At 41.1% G+C, this 17038-nt stretch overlaps 1 protein-coding gene across 3 annotated transcripts in view; it reads right to left on the bottom strand.

Annotated features, from left to right (window-relative positions):
• Nucleotides 1-12744, bottom strand: part of RUNX1 (RUNX family transcription factor 1) — a 186529-nt gene extending 173785 nt beyond the window's left edge. For 2 of the 3 annotated variants that reach the window (XM_081908747.1, XM_081908749.1), the window contains exon 1: nucleotides 12278-12518. In XM_081908747.1, coding sequence (XP_081764873.1) covers nucleotides 12278-12461 — 184 coding nt within the window. In that variant the 5' untranslated portion in view covers nucleotides 12462-12518. Of the gene's footprint in view, nucleotides 1-12277; nucleotides 12519-12597 lie in introns of those variants that run through there. The other variant, XM_081908748.1, reaches the window with a different exon arrangement.
• Nucleotides 12745-17038: the final 4294 nt, after the last annotated feature.

Below are 17038 nucleotides of genomic sequence, written 5' to 3'. Positions count from 1 at the left end.
CAATGGCCAAGATCTCATACATTTCAAAATGTGCCCTTATAATCTCATTTTAAGAGAGCTTGCTTCTTATCTTATTTTAAGATGCTAAAAGTTTGAGATCATAATCCATACATTACAAGCTTCAGATCACACAGCTTTAACATGAGGCTGTGTTTTGAGTCCTGGAGGGATTTGAATCTTGGGTCTCCAAGTTTCATGGGACCACACCAGTGTGCAGCTGCCAGCCATGATCAGAGACAACAAGCTCTTTCCTCCCCTTGGATCAAAAGCCTGCTCCCAAATCCCATCTAGTCTGCCGAGTCCTAGCATTCGAAGTGCGGTATTGAGAGAAGAGAAAGTAGAAGAAAAACTGATGGTTTACTTGCATTTATAAGTCTAAATGCAAGCACCAGCAAAGAAATAACCTTAAAAAGTGTGCACGCCCAAACCAAGCCATCTTGCCATAGTAAACTTCCAGAAGCACCACATCAAGGATCTCTGTGCGTCATAACAAACACTGAAGGCAGTAGATGAGATTAACACTTCTTTGCACGACATCAAGAGGAAAACCCCAGAAACTGACGGCCCTCCAGTGTCTAAATTTGTGTACCGTGACTTGTACAACACTTGCTAATCCCGCCTGACACAGAAGGGGGTTGTCACACCTGATCCATAACAGCAGTCTGCAGCAAAGGTCTGCTGCATTTGCTAATTCTGCTGGCAGGAGAGGGCTTTTTTGAAAGCTGAAAGTCGAGATGAAGCAGTCAGGGGAGGGGGAGGAAACACACACAACAAACCTCCAACCGCTTCTGTTTAACTAACGCTTTTGATCTCAAACTGCTGTGGTCTCGTCCCCAGCACAACAGCACACAAAAGCTCTGTGAACATGGTCTCAGAGGCAGCTTTGTGCAGGTTGAGGGCCCTACAGAAAGAAAGGAACTGTTATGGGAGAGTGACGGAAACAGGGAGAGGCAGGGAGTGAAAGGGGGGAAGGAGGCAAATATAACAGGAGCATCCAAAGGAGGCTTCCAGTCAGCAGGCGGCCTGAAACATAATCACCAGTTTATACAAGGGAATTTTAATTTAATAGATCTTGCAAAGGGGGGGAGGAGTGGGAGAAAACCTGATCTGAGGCAGTTCATCAGAAAAAGGGGGGGCAGGTTTTTATAGCAAACGCAATTAGCTGGTGTAGTTTTTATTTTCCTTCTTTTACTTCATACAGGTGTAAAGTGAAACCCATAAACCAATTGTTCCTCTTGGTTATAAACTAGTCTTCAGACAGAAATGCCCCTGAAATCAATGAAATGAACCAATTCACTGACATGAATCCAATGAACCCTCCCGTAAGGTGAAATTTCAGAGACCACATGGACTGATAATAATAAATTTATCATTTCTACCCTGCCCATCTGGCTGGGTTTCCCCAGCCACTCTGGGCGGCTTTCAACAGAACATGAAAAACAGAACAAAACTTCAAATACGGTATTATTGACAACAGTCAAATTTGGAAAGTATTACATTAAACTTTTTTATTTTTTTAAAAGCTGCTTTTCCACTAAAACAAACTAACTAACCAACTGTATTACAGAATGGAAGGCCTATGTAATATGATGTAACAAAACTTGAGCACTTCTAGATATCTCTAAAGCAGGATCATTGACACCTCATATTATTGTTTTCAAAATATTATGAACCAATAAGACATGTTGGAATGTTTCAGTCTGTTAAACATCTGTTATGTCATCTATCTATAAAGATGTATAAAGAAGCAAGTCATTGCTGGCTGTGCTGTGGTTGAAGAGAACAGAAATGCATGACCAAAAATTGATCTGGCATTCTAAATGTGAATAGACATGTTTCTAAAGACACATAAATTGTCTTTGTAAGCACTACAAGAGTCCTGCAAGGTAAGCCATTATTGTTAAGTGAAACTGGTGACTTGTCAGAGGCCACCTAGTCAGTTCGTGGTTGAACTAATATTTGAACCAGGGACTTCCTTCCTCATTGTTCAAAATCTTAACCACTGGTTCCTAAAGGTAAATGCTGACATAGGTATTTAGGAATGAACAAACCATAGTGACACTGCCCTTTCACAGTAGCTCCAATCCTGTTGTCACTCACTACCTGAGCTCATTATTAAAGGGAATGCTGTTGCAAAAGAGACTTCTACAATCCATTCTAAAACACCCAGCAGCTTTGCACCTTTCCCCCAACTATTATTGCTGCTTTAGAACAAAGCTTCCCTTCCAGTCCCAACTTCACAGTTAATTATAGAAAATTCACTTCTACACAGCTTTCGCTGGCTAAGTCTTGAGAATTAGCCTGCATGTTGATTTTTTAAGTACACTGATGGAATATCTCACAATGGCATGCATCCTTTGCATGCCACAGATGTGAACCATAAAATTGATCTAAACTGTGATCAAGGAAAACGGGACGGTGACCACATTTTAAAGTGTGCAATACATTTGTCGTTGGGATAAGATTTGCATCTGTGGCACCTTGTGGTAATGTGCTTGAAGCTTTAAAGCTGCTGTAGCAGGTGGGCGCCTCTCTCCTTTAAGGACCATAAAGAAGCAAATTAAAAGTTCAGGCAGCTACATGTTTTTACATTCTGCCATCATCAAAGAACTAAAAAGATAAGGTGCTTGCTCTTTATCAGAAAGGTTGCTGAAATGCTGAAACATTTTGCTAAGGATACTGATCTTAAGCCGGCTTATGATATACAGTATATGGAAACCAGGAAAAATGTTTTGAATTTGGAGAAAAACTAGGATAGACAAATGAAATTTACTCTGTAATTAAGAACCCACAGAATTTGTAAATGTGTGTGTGTGTGTGTGTGTGTGTGTGTGACCGTGACCAAATATCTCTTTCTCAAAAACCCTAGGGCTCTTGCAGATCTCTGTGAAACAATACTGCCAAGTTTCACACAGCTTCACTTTCATGCTAAAGTGGCAACCACTGTCAAACTAACAAAAGACAACTTGTCAGCCTCTCACAACTGCAGGTGTTTTCTGCCTTCCCAGATATCATTCTAATATGAAGGTATTATTGTTAGCTCTCATGTCTGCATGAAATACACACTGCTGCTTTGTAATAACAATGATCTAGTCAGTTACACCAGGCTCTACACAGCAATAAAGAAATTTAGTTGGAAACATATTGGTATTTTAGTTTTTTAGCTTCAGTTCCAACTTTAAATCCCTTATCACATCGGGGCAGGAATGCTGGTAACTGAGTAGCGGCGGACCAAGCCGATTACGTGCCTGGGGCGGCACGCATGCCCTGCGCCCAAGGGGTGGGGCCAGCTGCCCATGGGGGTGGGGCCAGCCACCTGCGGGGTGGGGCAAGCTGGGGCAGGACGCTCCATGGGGCCTCCAAGGAGTCTGCCTGCCTCCTCCTACTCAGTCACCCTACAGCTGAGGGGGAGGCAGTGGGTGGACCATTTGGGGCACTGTGGAACCTGTGGGTACCCGAGCCACCGCGTCTCTCCCAGGAGAGATGCGTGGCTAGGGCGTGCTGCAGGCCCCACAGTGAGTGCCGCCCAGCATTTAATCACCCCCCTCGGTGGTGACACCCGTGGCATATCGCCCCCACCGCACCCCTCTTCCTCTGCCCATGTAACAGAGGTCTTGGAGGCTCTCATATAATACACACTGAGGGAAGACAGAGGTTTCCATGAGATGACCATCCAAATTTGACACAGATGCCCTGTACAAGGATGGATACATTGCATCTAACAGTAACTTAGGTGTAGTGGCACTGAATGGCCAGCACTGATGAAACAGCAAGGACCAGCAAGATGAACAGGGAAGAGAGGATAAGACACTTTGGGGGGGGCAGGGAGTACACAGGTCTGAAGTGGCTCAGGTCAGACATATATGGTTCTTTACCTGAAGCGGCAGTCAGGATACCATTTTCCCCTTGTTTAACTGTAGATTTCATCTTGAGTCTGTAATTGTACTGGAGAGAAGTGAGCTTAAATGTGCAATTTCCAGGAGACAATTAGCAGGTGAAGGAAAACTTAACCACTCTCTCTTCTAGCCCGCCAATATATCCCTGCCCAAACATTAGCATTACAAAGACTCCTGGGCTGGTTTTGTAAACTATAGTTCCATGGTGAATCAAAATCCTCTTCCCCAGCAATTACAGTAAGTGAGTGAAATGGTCACATTCCAGCAAGGCAAAAGCACTCAAGGGCAGTGTGGAGTATGGCTGGTGAATGGCAGGGCCTGGGGAGAATCCCAAAGCCTAGAGAGAAAGAGGCCTGGATGTGCCTGAGGTTTTCCCCCTCAACCCTATAGAGTCTCCCAGCTGGAGTTCCTTTAACCAGAGACAAGGGAATGTTATGCATACAGAAGCCATGTTGTACCACTGAGCTGCAGCCCCTTCTCTTTAGGCATAACACCAAACCCAGAGGCGGTTTTCTTCCATTGATAGTGGCAGGACACAGAGCAAATAATTATGAATTAACAATCATCACTGAGCACCGGAAGAAAATGCGCCACCATTTCAATGTTCAGACACTGATCTAGTTTCCGGGCCTTGTCTGGAATGCTTAGTTTTACCAAACTAGCACATTGTTTTCTTTTTGATATTTTACTCCCTTCTTTCCAGTAATTCCTGCAATGGCTCTTTCAGAGGCACTCAGGCCTTCACAATGAAAAAGGGAGCATCTCTAACAGTGAGAAGACTGTGTAAAAACCAGACATTGTGCAAGCCTTCTCTCCCCCCCTCCCCCTGCACATCAACTGTGCCAAGCCTTTTATTAGTTTCGCCAGTTCAATTTCCTTTCCACAAGATCATTTAGTGTTTTTCTGAGTAACCCTTTCTTTCATTTGGATGCTTAGCACCATAAAACAGGGATAAACATGCCTTGTCACAAAGTTATCTGTTAGATTATTGCTAGTTTAGAATCTAGCGAAAAAGATATAGGACAAGCAACAATGGTCCATTGACTTAGGCTAGGTTGTCCTAAGGGCTGTGATTCAGCCCTTGCTCCACAACAGTGGTGGGGAACCTGCAGCTATGTTTGATCCAGCCTGTGGATTCACCTCATTTGGGTGAAAACTGTGCTCACCTGCCTGACAGCTGATGTCATACTTGATGTCAGGGGTGGGTATGGTGAGGGTTTCAAAGGAACAATCAGAAGTTTTAAGTGGGTTTTCCAAAAGGTTTTCCAATAGGCCACACTGAGCTCTGAAGTCCTGACAATTAGGGCATTAAAGCAAAACATCTCCTGATAATCACAGTGGTGTCAAGTGACTGACTTGTTGGAGTCCCCACCCACCTATGAAATTTGGCCTGTCAAGGGCTGGGGAGATAAAAGATCCAGCCTGCTGGCCAGAAATGTTTTTCCCCACCCTGTTCCATAACAAACTTCCCATGTGACCTTGGATGGGTCACTAAGTTTCTATGATTCATCCCAATACTCTTTAAGTAAGGATGACAGTTTTTCTGCACATCATGGGATGGGACTGAGATAATGCATGAATGTGTTTTAGATATCCAGATGCTGTGTGGGAGTTTGAGTGTTGCAGCTGCTCACATACCATTCCAGCAACATTAAAAAACAAAAGATTATTTGGGTAGCATTGGCAGTGTGGGTGTTGCAGCATAGGGCCAGAGAACAACAGATAAGAGATAATTTCATTCAGTTTCAACAGAATTTACCTCCTGCATTTATATACCATCTTTCTGCCATAGTACTCAACAAACATTTTAAGCTGGATACTCAAAGGAAGTTTCTAACATAGGAAGAGCTAAACAGTAGCTCCACATTAAAGGAGAATTGAAAGGAAAGTCTAGACAGACACCTGTCAATATTGTTATTTTAGCCTTATGCTTCCAGGTCATCAAGAGTCTGCCTGTACTTGCTTAAATTAAGATGCTTAGGATATGCACTGTGGATAATAATACATTAATTTAATCAGCTGCCATCCGTAAGGATATTTTGAAGGCTTTTCAATAATGTGCCCTTAGGGATTTTGGGGGACATGTAACACCAATGCTGACTAAATACTCTAGAGACAAATGTTCCTATGAGTGGGTTGGATTCTGCATACTTGGAGAAGCTATTGAGTGAGTCACATTTGTAGGAATTAATCTATACAAATGGGTTAGGTGTGCATAACAAAAAAAAGCCTCATTATATCCCACATGTTAAGAATTATCATTTGTTACTACAGGATTGTATGTCTTCTGATGAAATATCAAATATTATATTATATTATTTTTTAAAATCTATGATAATTCTATTCTTGTCATTCAGTGTGTCCTTTGAACCCAGTTTCCCCCCTTGAAGCATGTTTCAAGTCCCTGACCTCTTCTCCATCCTTATATTACAGTGGTACCTCTGGTTAAGAACTTAATTTGTTCCAGAGGTCTGTTCTTAACCAGAAACTGTTCTTAACCTGAAGCACCACTTTAGCCAATGGGGCCTCCCGCTGCCACCGTGCCGCTGCCACCCAATTTCTGTTCTCATCCTGAAGCAAAGTTCTTAGCCTGAGGTATTATTTCTGGGTTAGTGGAGTCTGTAACCTGAAGTGTCTGTAACCTGAAGCGTCTGTAACCCAAGGTACCACTGTAATGTGTTTATTAAGAGAGATTTGCAGTTAAACGCTAAAGCATTTTCACGAGGATTTTTAAAAGGAAAATTTGCAAGTTGCTACAGAAATGTGGAGAACCAGATTTAAGGAGAGAGAGAGAGAGAGAGAGAGAGAGAGAGAGAGAGAGAGAGAGAGAGAGAGAGAGAGAGAGAACTGAAATAAACAGCTCCTTTCAAACCTACTCAGGGGTTGGTGAGAGTAATGTCTCTAAATTTACAATACCATAATCCACTTATAGGAGAAAAGAGAGTTGCCAGAGTGGTGGTGGCAGAGGGAGACAGAGGTATGCTGTGACTGATAGTAAACAGGGGGAATGATTTTACTTGAAAAGAAAAGGAAAAAAACCCACGGCAGCTTAAAATTTTATAGAAATTTCCTTTTAAAAAAACCCCCACATTTTTAAGTTGCTGGTAAAAAGCCGGTGGTGACGCAGGTGGCGCTGTGGGTTAAAGCCTCAGCGCCTAGGACTTGCCGATCGAAAGGTCGGCGGTTCGAATCCCTGCGGCGGGGTGCGCTCCCGCTGCTCGGTCCCAGTGCCTGCCAACCTAGCAGTTCGAAAGCACCTCCGGGTGCAAGTAGATAAATAGGGACCGCTTACCAGCGGGAAGGTAAACGGCGTTTCCGTGTGCAGCTCTGGCTCGCCAGATGCAGCTTTGTCACGCTGGCCACGTGACCCGGAAGTGTCTCCGGACAGCGCTGGCCCCTGGCCTCTTAAGTGAGATGGGCGCACAACCCCAGAGTCTGTCAAGACTGGCCCGTACGGGCAGGGGTACCTTTACCTTACCTTTAAAAAGCCGGTAGACCAATATACCTTTGATGTCAGGCTTTATTCATTCTGGAAGTGCAATGATGCCTGCAATTTTTTTTCTACTTCTGTCACACACACACACACATATATATCCATTTTTTCATTTCAAATAGTAGATGGAGGTAGCTGGGAGTAAGGCAGACTTGCATGGTCCTCGAAATAATCAAGAAGCCTACAAGTACCTCTGGCCATATTGTTCATGTATTTTAATCCACAGGTTATTAATTAGACGGCAAGTGTTGCACAATGTGAATTGCTGGTGATACAAGTGCCTGTATCTTTCAGGAGGAAATTGCAGCAGTCCACTTCCTATCCCTGCCTTTTCTCACCGACTCTGTCAGACGTATGGCAGATAGCTCTGTTAACCTATAATGAAGTTCAGTGGTGTTCTTTAAGTTTTTGGGTGCTTCCCTGATGGAATGTTTAGAGTAGATCCATTTCTTGATCCAGACCAGTCCCTGGCCTCTGAGTTCAACACCTCATACCTAACCTTTGTCAGGAACTGAACCACAAATGTGTGCTCCTTTATCCAAGTCAGTGGATAACACTGCTGTAGTCCTGGAGAGGACATTTTTGAGTCTTGCTTCTTCTCATACCAAATGCTGCCTGTTACTTGCTTACCCACACTACGCTTTATTATATTGATCATCATCATCTTATTTATTGTTGTTGTTGTTTATTTATGTTTATTATATCAATATTCCACCTTTCTCAAAGCAGCCTACATAGAGTTCTTGAGCAACCTTCTCATTTTAAGGCAGATATGACTCAGCAGAGATACATCAAAGTAGCAGTACTGAGTCCTAAAGACCATACCCTAGAATCTAACTCCTCTTTACACCTGGTCATAGAAAACATGGGCACAATTCAACCAACACTAATCATTTTACAATCCTACTGACAGAAGACACATAAGCAATGGGATTTTAAAAGCATTTGATTCCCCGTTTGTGTCTCTTGACATGACCCTAACAGCTGTGGCATTCAGAAGGAGAAAGCGGTGCTCAAACATTAAGGCTACAATTCTATGCCAATGCACCAGGGATGAAGCCCAATTGAACTCAGTGGGACTTACTTTTGACTAGACAGGCATAGGTTTGCTCTGTTTGCTGTCTCCAAGAGTTCAGGAAGTTTGTGGCAATAAATTCATATTTGACACAGGATAGCTAATTTTTATTTATTTATTTATTCATTCATTCATTTATAAAAGTATGTACCACTCTGTTACAAAATATCAGGTACACAGCAATATAAAACCATTAAAAGCAGCATGGTGGTTTTCCTCACCTTTAGATTATTACAGTAGTGTTTTTTCCTTCTTTGGGGTATTAAAGGTTGTAGTTTTTTTAATCCCATTGCCATACACTTGTTAGTGAAAAGCATTTAGAAAGTGGAATAATTCACAATTTTCTTAGTACACAAATGAATGTGTGATTTTTGGAGAAGCCTAGGTCTCCCAAAAAGAAATATTAAATAGATTTTTTGTTTCTTTACCTAGCAGTGTAATGGAGGACCTGGTGTGGTGTGATAGAAAAAGGGTCATATCCTTTGTGGTGTACCACATTCAATTAATATGACAAGCTTTGTGATCCTGTCAGTTTTCACAGAGGGTGGGACCAGTGTTTGCTTCCCCACTCCTCTCTTTTTGTCCAAATTTTCACAGAGTATCGCACTGAAAAAGAATGATGGATTTCCGTCCTAGAGGACTGCATGGGCTGATAAAGTGAAATCTATGGCAGAAAACAACTTGTTTTTTCCACCCTTGAGGCCATAATTTTAGTTGAGAGAGAGAGAAAGTGTAATAAATTTTGGCGGGAAAAATAACCAAACTATTTTGGACATTTCTAATGACTAGTGTGTATAAACACTACTGAGAAATGGCGGTGAGAACAATTTGACTGAGGGAATGATTATTTTTCTTGCATCAAAGCCTAGGTATTTGTCAAGTCAGGTCTTTTGAAATTGTCTGAAACTCAGTAAAAGGAGGAAGCAGACATACACACATACCACTTTTGGACAAGACTTGAAGTCTCTCATATTTAAACCCCATTTATTTCTATTAATCAGTGAAAATAATGAATACATTCACTACTTACTGAAGCTATCTATTGCAATTAAGCTCGCATCCTAAAATATAGGCAAAACAAAAGAAAATGTCTGATTTAATTGCTCAAAACAGGTCCAGTTCTGGAACTAAGGCCTAGTCCACAGACTCAGAATGTGGGGGCATCATCATAAGATGGTGGGGTGGATTTGATGCTTCAGACTTTCATTTTAATAATCTCACATAAAAAACCATGTAAGCAAAAAAACTAGGGTATCATGGATGAAATTCTAGCCCAGCATGATCCCTGCGATGCTTTTTGCTGTCTCTGTGCCATCGGCAGCCAATGGGATTTCCTCTCATATCTATTTGTAAGATCAGAAATCACTTGTGGTTGATGTGCATTCTATGCTGCTAATTCCAAAGATCATTTAGCAACCATCTTGGCTACCACTCAGTCTAAACTACTGCTGAGAGTGAAGGCTAATTCTGCAGCTGTTAGGGAATCACTTGTACTTATGTTCAGAGGGGAAGGTAAAACAGAAAGCATACAGGAAATTTACTAAGCAAAGCACATGCCCAATACATGTGCTTATCAGACAGTACAGCAAATAGATGAGAAGATCACAAATGATGCTGCAAGATGTAAAAATATGAACTAATGAAAGTAAGAGACACAGAATATTTCCCACTTTTATGGGAACTATACCCCAATAGGATCAAGATCAACTGAATGAAATCTGAGTGGTAGAGGAGGGGAAATGTTTGAGCTCCTCACAATTTTAATGGTTCTCTCCAGGGTTTTTGTTTTTAGCCGTGACTCACTGGAACTCAGTTCTGTCACCTCTTAGGTGGGCACCAAGAGAACAAGGGAGGTGTTCATGGTTGAGTTCTGACAGCTCTTTTTCAAGAAAAATAGCACTGGTTCTCACACAAGGCAGATTTCCAGCCAAGTTTGCACTTGGAATGTATTTTTAGCATGTATTCTCTACGTTGGAACACAGGATTTGTCTGGTATATAATAAAATGATTATACTTAATTTTGTAGAAGAACTGTTATGCCTGCTTATGCTAATGGAGAATGAAAGTCCTAATACATGCTGTTTCAAATTTGTTTAAACTTTATCTACTCATTTATGGCTCTTTTCCTGTCAGAGTTCAAGAACAGGCTGACTATACACTACTATGTCAAGTAGAGCACTACAGGGTTCAGTCTTTATTACATTCCAAATGAATAAAATTTCCTCAATAAAGCCTTCCTGTCCTGTAGATAAAAGAGCAAATAAACATTTGGATGGGCAAAAAATAAAATAAATGAAGCCAACTACACTCAGGAAGACCCCTTGTTATTCTACGAATATTGCTTCCTTTGCTTATTAGCAACCCAAAGGAAATGAGTCGGGGAAGCAGTTTCTCAGTCCCCAGCCTTGCTACTAAAAGATGTTTCAGAAAAAGAAAAGGTGTGTGACTCACCCAGCTCATAATGATCTGGTTGAGCTACACTATCCTCTCCTGCCAGTAAAATGTTGCTTAAAACCTTTGTAGTCACAGAGTCAAAGAAAAGCTTTTATAGCATTCTTCTCCCCTATGTTCACCCCATTTCTAATCCATAAGGGAGCGATGCTGCAAAGTGGCTTGTTGTGACAAAGCAGCTTGCAACCCTTCCGCATTCCTTTGCATGCTTATTAATACAAATAACTGGTGACTCATTTTGACACTCCTGAGGTGGCCAAGGAGTTTGCAACGCTTGTGTGCACTCTCTCTCTCTCACACACACACCCATAAACAACCATGCCAACCACCACCAGCATGAAATAGCTAAGAATTCAATTTATAAAATTGCATTTATTATAACAGGCATTTTTTGTCAGGAGTACTGCTAGAATAAGAATAACATTCTTATCATGTTGTATCACTCTTATCTCGGAATGCTACTGAGGAAACTTCCTTACAGCCTATTTCTTTCACAAGTTAACTTGCTTACTAATAAGGATTTATCACAATCAAAACATCTGTTTTGAGGATAGTAGAGCTAGCAGAAAACTTCAGTCAGTATTTGTATAGGACATTGTTCCACAGGTTGCTTTATTATTCCGCACCTCTGGATGGTTCTGAAAGCGTCTGCAACAAATGATATCTAAATACAGAAAGCAACATAGCTTTCCATGCAATAAACAAGAAATGCATCAAATTTGCTTCATTCTACTCACTGTGCAGTGACATTTAACACAGTGGGAAGTTAAGTTCCTTTTCTATTTTTAAAATGTCTTAAATGAGTGATTCCAACAACCTGATATTATTCATGCTCATTCAGATGTAAGCCCCACTAATTTTAAGGGGGTTTATTCCTAGATAAAAATGCATATGCGAATTGTAGCCCTAGGCTTCTTCCATTATTTGGACTGGTACATAAATGGAGCAACAGCTCAACTTTGTTCCTTATTCATATTAGTCTGTGATGCATACAGTGTGCTATTGGCTATTTAAATAAGTGCTGTTCCAAAGCACTGACTCCACCAGCACAGCTAAACTCGCCTTTGGTGGTTTGTGCTTCAGCTTGTTGCATGCGATTTGTATGATTTGTAACAGTCACATTCACAAAACAGAGCACTGTTGATTACGTACTGGTGACTTGAACAACTGAAATGAGTGCTCAGTACAATTGCTCAACAGAATCAAGCTGGTAATGCATTTACATTTCAGATTTTATTAGAATCAGAGAAAATAATCATGGAAAAACATGTGCTCCTAAGAGCTTCTTGAAAAGTGCAAACATGCATTTTCCTGAACATGGATGAGTCAAAAAGTATATTTAAAAGATTGAGTGGCACTTACCTCGCACGAAGCACTGCTGGTAAGAAGGAAATGACTCAAAGAAGCTGTTTGAAGTCATGGTTTCCTCTTTTAAAAACTTATTTTCTTTTTTTAAAGGGGGCGATATGTTATTTCTTTTACCTTGGGAAGTAAAAAAATCAAGAGTGGTCATTATAACAAACTCCTCTGCCATTGCACTTTGCATGTTTGTATCTGCAAAGTAAAATAAATTCAGTCATAAGAGTCTTTTTCTCTCACACAACCACTGAACTGTTTTGTAAAAGAGAGAGGGAGAGAGAGACAGAGAAATAGCGGATCACTTGTGGTTTCATGATGCTTACCACTCTATGAAACTCTTGTGGTTTGCAGTCAAAATGATTCGCCCTGCCTGCTGACCAATATCCCGGACCCGCTCTTGTGTGACTGCCTCTGTACCCAACTTGTGGTTCTGTGGTTGTTTATGAGGCCCAAAGAAGTGTTTCACACAACCAATATTACAAATTTAACCGTTCCTCTTTCCACAGCCTCTTTCAATTGGCTCTTGACAATCACATGATTTCAGTGATGTCAACTAAAAAAAAAAAGCATTTTGAGCAATGCTCTTCCCACACCACCTGCCTTCCCCTAGATTCAGCAAAGAAACAGTATGCAGAGAGACAGAGACACAGAAAGAGGCTGAGCCTGACTCACAGTCCTTGTTCTACAAATGGGCTTTGCTGATTAAGGACAACTCTGCCTTGTTTTTGCTTGTGGTTGCTGGAACTACTGATTATTTTCATAGATATTTCATTGCTGCTTATTCAATAGTAATTCAAACCCTGGCATTAGTCTGCTGCTGAAAGAGGATGTATATGGCATCGTCTAACATTGGAATCACTTTTCAAAAAGTTCAGCAGGTGGGCAATTGGATTTTTTTTAAAGGCAATAATAAGTCAAAAGAGGATAAAATGGATTAGCTCAACTGTTACCCCTTTAGGACAGCCAGAAAATGTCAGGGATCTTATGAATGAATTAAAGACTGGCATAAACTTTAACGGGTAAGGATTACTAAGCTCTTTGAAAACTAAAGTGCTAGATGAATAATAAAAATTAATAATTGTCATTATCTTGTTATTTTTATTGGGGTAGAACTTTTTTGTAGTTGAACCCTTCAAAATTTGAGTTACCTTCTTGTTTGGAAATTATTTGGCACAAGGTACTGAACTTAGAACTTGATATTCCAAATGTATCTTTCCTTCCCATAGAGCAGAAAAAGAGAATAGTTTATGCCTCACCATGTGCCAATGGTAAATTCTAAAGAAAGAAAAGAACCACTTAAGAACAAAGATGTGATTGTTAGGCCAGCTATTAAGCACCTTAGTCACTGATCCGTACACTTCACTGCAGCCTTTCTCTACTTCAAATGTGAAATCCTGAGGATTTTCCTCACACCTGTAGTAATTTTTAAAGGCCTAACACACAGGAATATTTTAAACCATTAATCATTTGCCAAGCATTTGGTTATAAAAGAAGCAATGAACCAGTTCAAATAGGAGTGATCCAGCAGGATGCTTCTTGCTTTTTAACTTTCTGCTGAAAATGACATCCAGAAAAGTGAATTTCATGAGGCCATGAGAATGATCAAGAGAGTAGATGGTAAGTTGTATATGAGGCAAAACTAAATTAAGGAACCAAGCTACAGATATGAAGATGGAAGAAAGAAGAGACATGGTGACAATTTTAGGACACTTTTTTTAAATAAGGGAAGGAATAGGAAGAATTGCTTGCCTTATCCCCTGACAGCATAGAGGATAAAGCTATCAGTGGCTATTAATTCTGATGACTGGATACTACCTCTGAATTCCAGTAGCTGGAGAATATGAGTGGGTGATAGACTGTAGCTGCAATGGTAGATGGAGAGATTGGGTTGGGTTGGGTTGGGGCAGAGGGAGAGGGAGAGGTGAGGAAGGGTCCACAACAGCCAGGTACAGGGTTTTGAAATTAGACTCTTTTTTGCAATTTCCCATTTTGTTTTTTCCTTCAGTCTGAGATAACATAAAAGATTCCTCCTGGATCAGCCCAAAAGCCACGTTGTCCCACATTCTGCTCTCACAATGGCCAACCGGGTGCCTGTAGGCGTGCAACTGGGTGCCCCCCAATTATAATTGTATTACTCTGGTTATCACATCATGCTATAAATGCTTGTCACTACTGAGCTTGTGGCACAGATCCTGTTTCCCAACACTGCAAGAGAAGGTCGTGGAGGTGCGTCATGAGGGAGGAGTTGAGGCCGGGTTTCAGCATTTCTGTTGGGATTCCTTCCTGTCATGGGGCTTTCCCACGTGTCTGAGAGTTAATGGTGTTCTTCAGCCCATTGAGGGAGGGAGGGACATCCATGCCTGACTCCAGCAGTGTGACCCTATGCAAGAACAAAGGTGGCCACCACAACTGTAGTCTGTCTCAGTGACGTCTACACTGCCTTGGTCATGTTGACAGAATGGAAGATGGCAAGATATCTATGGGTGTACTCTATGGGGCACTGACTTCAAGCACCAAGCGTGTTGGCAGACCAACTCTGTGTTACAAATATGCCTGCAAACATGATATGAAGGCTGGCAACTTTAACTCCGCCATTTTTTGTTTCCTTGTTTCTACTGTGAATTGATAATTTCCTCACAGAAAAAAGCACACCATTGGAAAGTAGTTAACATCACAATCTTTTTGCTGTCTCTGATTGATAGGGACATCCTTGATTTTAATTCTGTAATGTTTAGCTCTCCAACTAACTCCACTCCCAGGCCTGCTTACACTGAAGTAGATTCCATAGACGTTAATATGACTTATTTCCATGAAAGGATGTTTAATACTGGAGATGGTAGTCCTCATTCCTCTTGGAAAGTCCCTGGTAGTCACAACTGTAGTGTCTGGCAAACTGAACTTTAAGGAATTTTTGCTTGTTGGCTTCCCTCATTCTGATTCAACAGTGGCAGGAGGAACAGCTGCTGCCAATATGCTGGCTGCAGGAGCCTGGTGGGCAGGGCATTAAAAACTCAGTCTTAACTCATCTCTTAATAACAACAAGCCACTTTCCAATTGCTAGTTCCCCTCCTTCTCAATGTTCTCTTCTCTAAGCTTTAGGTACACCCAAATTATTTAGTGTACCCACTGAGTGGCAGACACATATGCTGTATTTCATGTCATGGTTATATATGCTTTGATAACTTCCAGTGTGCAATACTGTCACTACTGGACTACTGTCTACGTCAGCCTGCCCTTGAAAAGTATCTACCAACTTCCATTTATTCTTCATGCTTCTGTTACGGTATCAACTAAAGCCAGCAGGACAAAGCATAAAAGTCCAGAATTGAACCATCTTAATCAGTTCCTATTCATTTATGGACCCAATTCAAGGTGCTGATTTTTACTTTAAAACCCCTAAATGGCCCAGGAACTGGTTACCTTGAGGAATGATTTCTACCACACATTCTCTGTTGTGAACTCTGCGCTACTTCAGAAATCCTGCTTTATGTCCCTTGACCAATTGAGAACACGGGAGACGGGGCCTTCTCCCCCTCCCTGAATTTTATTAAAGTTTGAAGAAAATATACAAAGCATAATATCAAATATTATCAAAGACAAAAAAACTAATCTAAATAAAAACACAGACTAAAAGGAGGAAAAGAAAAAAAAGAGGAAAGAGGAAGGAAGGAAGGAAGGAAGGAAGGAAGGAAGGAAGGAAGGAAGGAAGGAAGGACGGGAGGGAAAGAGAACTTCCATTTTTTTCCCTGCCAGCTATGGATAGAAAATTATTCAAAACAGCCCCTCCAATATAACACCCAACAATTCCACTTTCTATAAACAAATATTTTATTCATTTCTTAAGGAGTTTCCAATCTTTAGTAAATCTGGACAATTATGGAAGATGGGGCCTTCTTAGCCATGGAACCATAATTGTTGATTTACTACTAGGTAAAAATGTGTCTGCTCTGGGACACTGATTGTATTTTGACTTTGTTTTAATTTCTGTACTGCTGATAGAGATGGAAACATAGATATTTGCTGATTGCTACTTTTATTTAATGAGATTTTTGCTCTTGTTTTTTGTTGATTTTAAAAAAGATTTTCATAATTTTCTGACAAAGGAAGAAAATTTTGCAGGCCAAAACACCTGGAGGGCACCTGGTTGAAAAAGGGAGTGTCAACCCATCAAGAAAAGGCCTTTCTCCGTGTTCCCTCAAGGGGCTTTCTTGTTTCTCACTGCCAACCTATGGATTTCATTACTTTTGAGCTTCTTTTGCCCAGCTGCCATTTCAACACATTTTTATTTAGGAAAGCCTTTGGAAATACCGCATTGGCTGAGTTTGAGTTCCTGATTTTGATGAGATTTCTTCATGCTGTTGCTAGGCTTGTTTTTTGTTGGGGGCTGGAATGGCTTGGCTTTTAATGTTCTGTTTTGGGTCCGCTTTTAATGAATTCTTGGCGCCACATTGAGGTTTTCCTTAAAATACAGAAGCCACCCACACATTCTCGAAGTAAATAAGATTAGTAGAAGGGCAACTAAGGATAACAAATGGCAAACTTAAATGAAAAGAGATGTGACAGGCATTGCCCCTGCCCAGCCTGGGGCCTAGCAAAGTAGATATATGAATATATATGCTATGTGTGACATTTTAGTGTTTTTCAGCTCAGTCATCTGTCAAGGAATAACTATGGTATGTGTCAAGCAACAGTTGGGTTGATTTTGTCATCTGTGGATGAAGCAAGCCCATCCTTGAATGCTTTTAGCATGCCTCCTGCAGCTTC

This window comes from Podarcis melisellensis (genome assembly GCF_964234715.1).
Source record: "Podarcis melisellensis genome assembly, chromosome: 4".
Taxonomy (NCBI): Eukaryota; Metazoa; Chordata; class Lepidosauria; order Squamata; family Lacertidae; genus Podarcis; species Podarcis melisellensis.
The sequence above is the reverse complement of the archived record's forward strand: the minus strand, read 5'-3'. Positions and strand labels throughout refer to the sequence as shown.